This window comes from Glycine soja, chromosome 15 (assembly GCF_004193775.1).
Source record: "Glycine soja cultivar W05 chromosome 15, ASM419377v2, whole genome shotgun sequence".
Taxonomy (NCBI): domain Eukaryota; kingdom Viridiplantae; phylum Streptophyta; class Magnoliopsida; order Fabales; family Fabaceae; genus Glycine; species Glycine soja.
Genome location: NC_041016.1, coordinates 13,364,827 through 13,367,392, shown reverse-complemented (window position 1 = coordinate 13,367,392; position 2,566 = coordinate 13,364,827). Strand labels below are relative to the sequence as shown.

Below are 2,566 nucleotides of genomic sequence, written 5' to 3'. Positions count from 1 at the left end.
AGTTATATAAATTAATAAAACTTTCATATTTAAATTTTTAGAAAACTTACATGTTAATATTTTAATTTTAACTATAAAAATTTATTTACTAAATAATTTTTTAATAAAAATTATATAAATTAATAAAATTACATAAATTAATATTTAAATTATTTATATAAATTAATTAATGTAATTTATAAAAACTATGTACATTTATTTTTACATATAAATAATACAAATTTTTATTTTAATTATAGACACTAATAATATTAAAAAAAATTAGATTGCTTAAATATTATTTTAAATTTGTATAAATTACATAAAATATTTTTTAAAAATAATCTATGTATTAGATTATGTATTTTTCAAAATTATAATAAAACAAGAAAACAAACTAATTTATATTAAATAAAATTTCATAATGAAAATAAATACATGTAAAATTAAATATTAAATTTATTTAAATATTAAATATTTATTTTAGTTTATAATTTTTATAATTAAAAATAATAATTCTTGACTAATGATCCATGTAAAATAATGGATAAAACTTATTGAACAAATTTATGTTAGGAATTTATTCTTTGGTCTTCAAACAAAAATCGCAAAATAAATTCTTATTAAAGATATATCACATCAAAATCAACGTTTAACTTTGAATTATAGACTAATAATCAACTAGCAAAATGATTAAAATTATTTATTTTAAAAAAATAAATAAACTAAATGTCTTGATTTAAAAATAGGAGGATCAAAATCATAAATTTAAAATTATAGAAGACTAAAATTACAATTTAATCAAAGAAATATATTCCAGAAAAAATTATATAATTATATAAATTATGTTTGAACTAAAGAAAAAAGAGGCATTGTGCCTTTCTAAAAGATTTACAAAATAAAAATATAATAAAAGAGGAAGAGAGTAATAAAGGTTAAATAGAAAATGAAAATTTTGGTCCTACTATCAATAATCACTGAGCATGAAAATTTATGCAGTTACATTTGAAAGGGGTTAAAAGTTAAAATGACAAAATTGAGAGAGAAAAATGTCGATACCAAATTGGCTTTTTGCCGTTATATATTTTTTATTGAATTAGTTGTAATTTAGTTTGCGCATTATATAGAATAAATATTTTTAAATATATAAATACAATTAAAAATTTAATAAGCAAATATTTTTAAATATATAAGATATATTTTAAATTTATGATAAACAATTTATTTTGTGATACAATGCTAGAAAATGTCAACACTAGGCCAGATTTGATAAATAATTGATCAAGAATAGTAAGCAAAATTTTGAATTTGTTGCTGCATTGTACTACAATCATCAAAACACTAGGCCAGATTTGTTGCGGCTAAGTCACAAAAAAACATCATGGAACCTAATTTTGAATTTTGATCCAGTGTTGAACTTTCTTTCGACAAAAACCAGATTATCCATATCATCGAATAATTGCAACGAACAAACGGGGAAAATGCATTTGATCTCTAAATAACAGGATTCACCCCAGAGAACAGAAAGAAAGATATATAGCCAAGGTTTTAAGAAATGGTCCGTGACCGTTTTATTTGGAATCCAACATCAAGATTTTTTAATTGTGTGCGACCACACTTGGAATCGCATTGGCAGCGAAAATAACAAACACGGCAACAGAACCAATAATTAAAACCTTGGTTTTAGACATTATCATTGATTCAAAAAACCAATAGCAGAAATTATGATTATAAGCAATTACGTTTAAATCTCACCATTATTAGGGAATTTTTGGGCAAACTAGCGTCTAGTAGCCACCGAAAGTCAAAACCTCATTTTTCCTAATTAAAATTTAGGGTAAATTAGCGTCTAACAATCGACACCAAACAACACTCAGCGATCTAATAACAAGCAAATCCGACACCACGTTCATCAGAATTAAAAACACAAATCAAACACGCTTAACAAAAAAATGGCTCAAATTCAGCAATTAAATTTAAACAACTTTATCCTATCATCTCCAGAAACCACATTAAACATCCAATATAACCAAAATCTAATCTCAACACATCATTATAAAGTATCAATTACGAAAAACAAAGCGAGATCCAAAAACATTTTGAAAACAAAAATGCATAATATTATGCTCAGAACCTGAGCTTGGTGAAGAACCACCGATTCTTCCCAGTCTTGAACCTCTCCTCGAGGCGCTTCTTGGTCTCCTTGAGAGCAGTAACCTTCTTATCCTTGGCTTGGAGCACGTCGGGGGTAACCGCGTCCTTCAAATCGACATCGAGCGTGTAGCGCGTGGGCATGAGGTGCTGGTAGTTCACGAGCTTCACGAACGCCTTCACACGCGACTTCTTGGCCGTCTTCTTGGCCGAATCCTTCTTGATCACCTTCGCAGGGTACTTCTTTATCCCTGCCACCAAGCAGTGCCCGTAGGGGCGCTCGCGCGTGCCTTCATCGAAGGTTCGCACTATCACGGCTTTTTTGCCGGCGTAGCGTCCCTGAAGGACGATGACGGCTTTGTTTGGTTTCAGAAACTTCACCATTTTTGCGCGTGCTGCCGTCTCGCTCTCTCTGAATTGAAGAAGGCTTCAAGAG

General features: G+C 28.3%; 1 protein-coding gene across 1 annotated transcript; it reads right to left on the bottom strand.

The window, feature by feature from the left end:
- Positions 1–1,913: 1,913 nt before the first annotated feature.
- LOC114385799 (60S ribosomal protein L27) lies at positions 1,914–2,566 on the bottom strand. The gene has a single exon (XM_028345864.1). The coding sequence runs from the start codon at positions 2,512–2,514 to the stop codon at positions 2,107–2,109; it is 408 nt and encodes a 135-aa protein (XP_028201665.1). The 5' UTR covers positions 2,515–2,566; the 3' UTR covers positions 1,914–2,106.